Genomic DNA, 921 nt, shown 5'->3' with positions numbered 1-921 from the left:
AATATCTTCAGCCAAAACCAGGCCAGGAGCTGATTGTGGAACAGAGCATCAACTGCTCATATGCAAGTTCAACTTGAAGTTAAAGACAGTTATAAGAAGTCCACAAGAGCCAAAATATGATCTTGAATATATCCCTCCTGAATTTAGAGACCATCTAAAGAATAGATTAGATGCATTAAACATCAATGACTGAAAACCAGAAGAATTGTGGGATGACATCAAGAACATTATCCTTGAAGAAAGAAAGAGGTAACTAAAAAGATGAGAAAAGAGTAAAAGACCAAAATGGGTGACAGATGAGACTCTGAAACTTGCCCTTGAGTGGAGTGTAGCTAAAGCAAATGGAAGAAATGACAAGATAAAAGAGTTGAACAGAAGATTTCAAAGAGAAGCTCGATCAGACAAAGCCAATTACTATAATGAAATGTGCAAACACTTGGAGTTAGAAAACCAAAAGGGAAGAACATGCTTGGCATTTCTCAAGCTGAAAGAAATGAGGAAAAAGTTGCAATATTGAAAGACACTATGGGCAAAATATTGCATGATGCAGGAAGTATCAAAAGAAGATGGAAGGAATACACAGAGTCACTGTACTGAAAAGAATTGGTAGATCTTCCTCCATTTCAGGAGTGCCATATGATCAAGAACCAGTGTTACTTAAGGAAGAAGGCAAAGCTGCACTGAAGGAATTGGGGAAGGACAAGCTCCAGGAATTGACGGAATACTCAGTGAGATGTTTCAACAAACAGATGCCCCACTGGAGGCACTCACTTGGTTGTGTCAAAGATTTGCAAAATAGCTACCTGGCCAACTGACTGGAAGAGATCTGTATTTGTACCCTTTCTAAAGAAAGGTGATCCCAAATGTGTTGGATAGGGTTCTCTAGAGAAACACAAAAACCAGCAAAGTATATATATATAT

General features: G+C 38.3%; 1 protein-coding gene across 1 annotated transcript in view; it reads left to right on the top strand.

Moving 5' to 3' along the window:
* The window catches only part of ATRX (ATRX chromatin remodeler), a 474,500-nt gene that overhangs the window by 187,837 nt on the left and 285,742 nt on the right, over positions 1-921 (top strand). Inside the window, exon 21 of the mRNA XM_007957255.2 lies at positions 628-652. Within this exon, the coding sequence (XP_007955446.1) occupies positions 628-652 (25 nt within the window). The remainder of the gene's footprint in view (positions 1-627; positions 653-921) is intronic.

The sequence above is a fragment of the Orycteropus afer genome, unplaced genomic scaffold (genome assembly GCF_000298275.1).
Source record: "Orycteropus afer afer isolate SDZICR_OR568_19922 unplaced genomic scaffold, OryAfe1.0 scaffold00723, whole genome shotgun sequence".
NCBI lineage: Eukaryota > Metazoa > Chordata > Mammalia > Tubulidentata > Orycteropodidae > Orycteropus > Orycteropus afer.
This window is presented reverse-complemented; position numbering and strand designations above follow the sequence as displayed.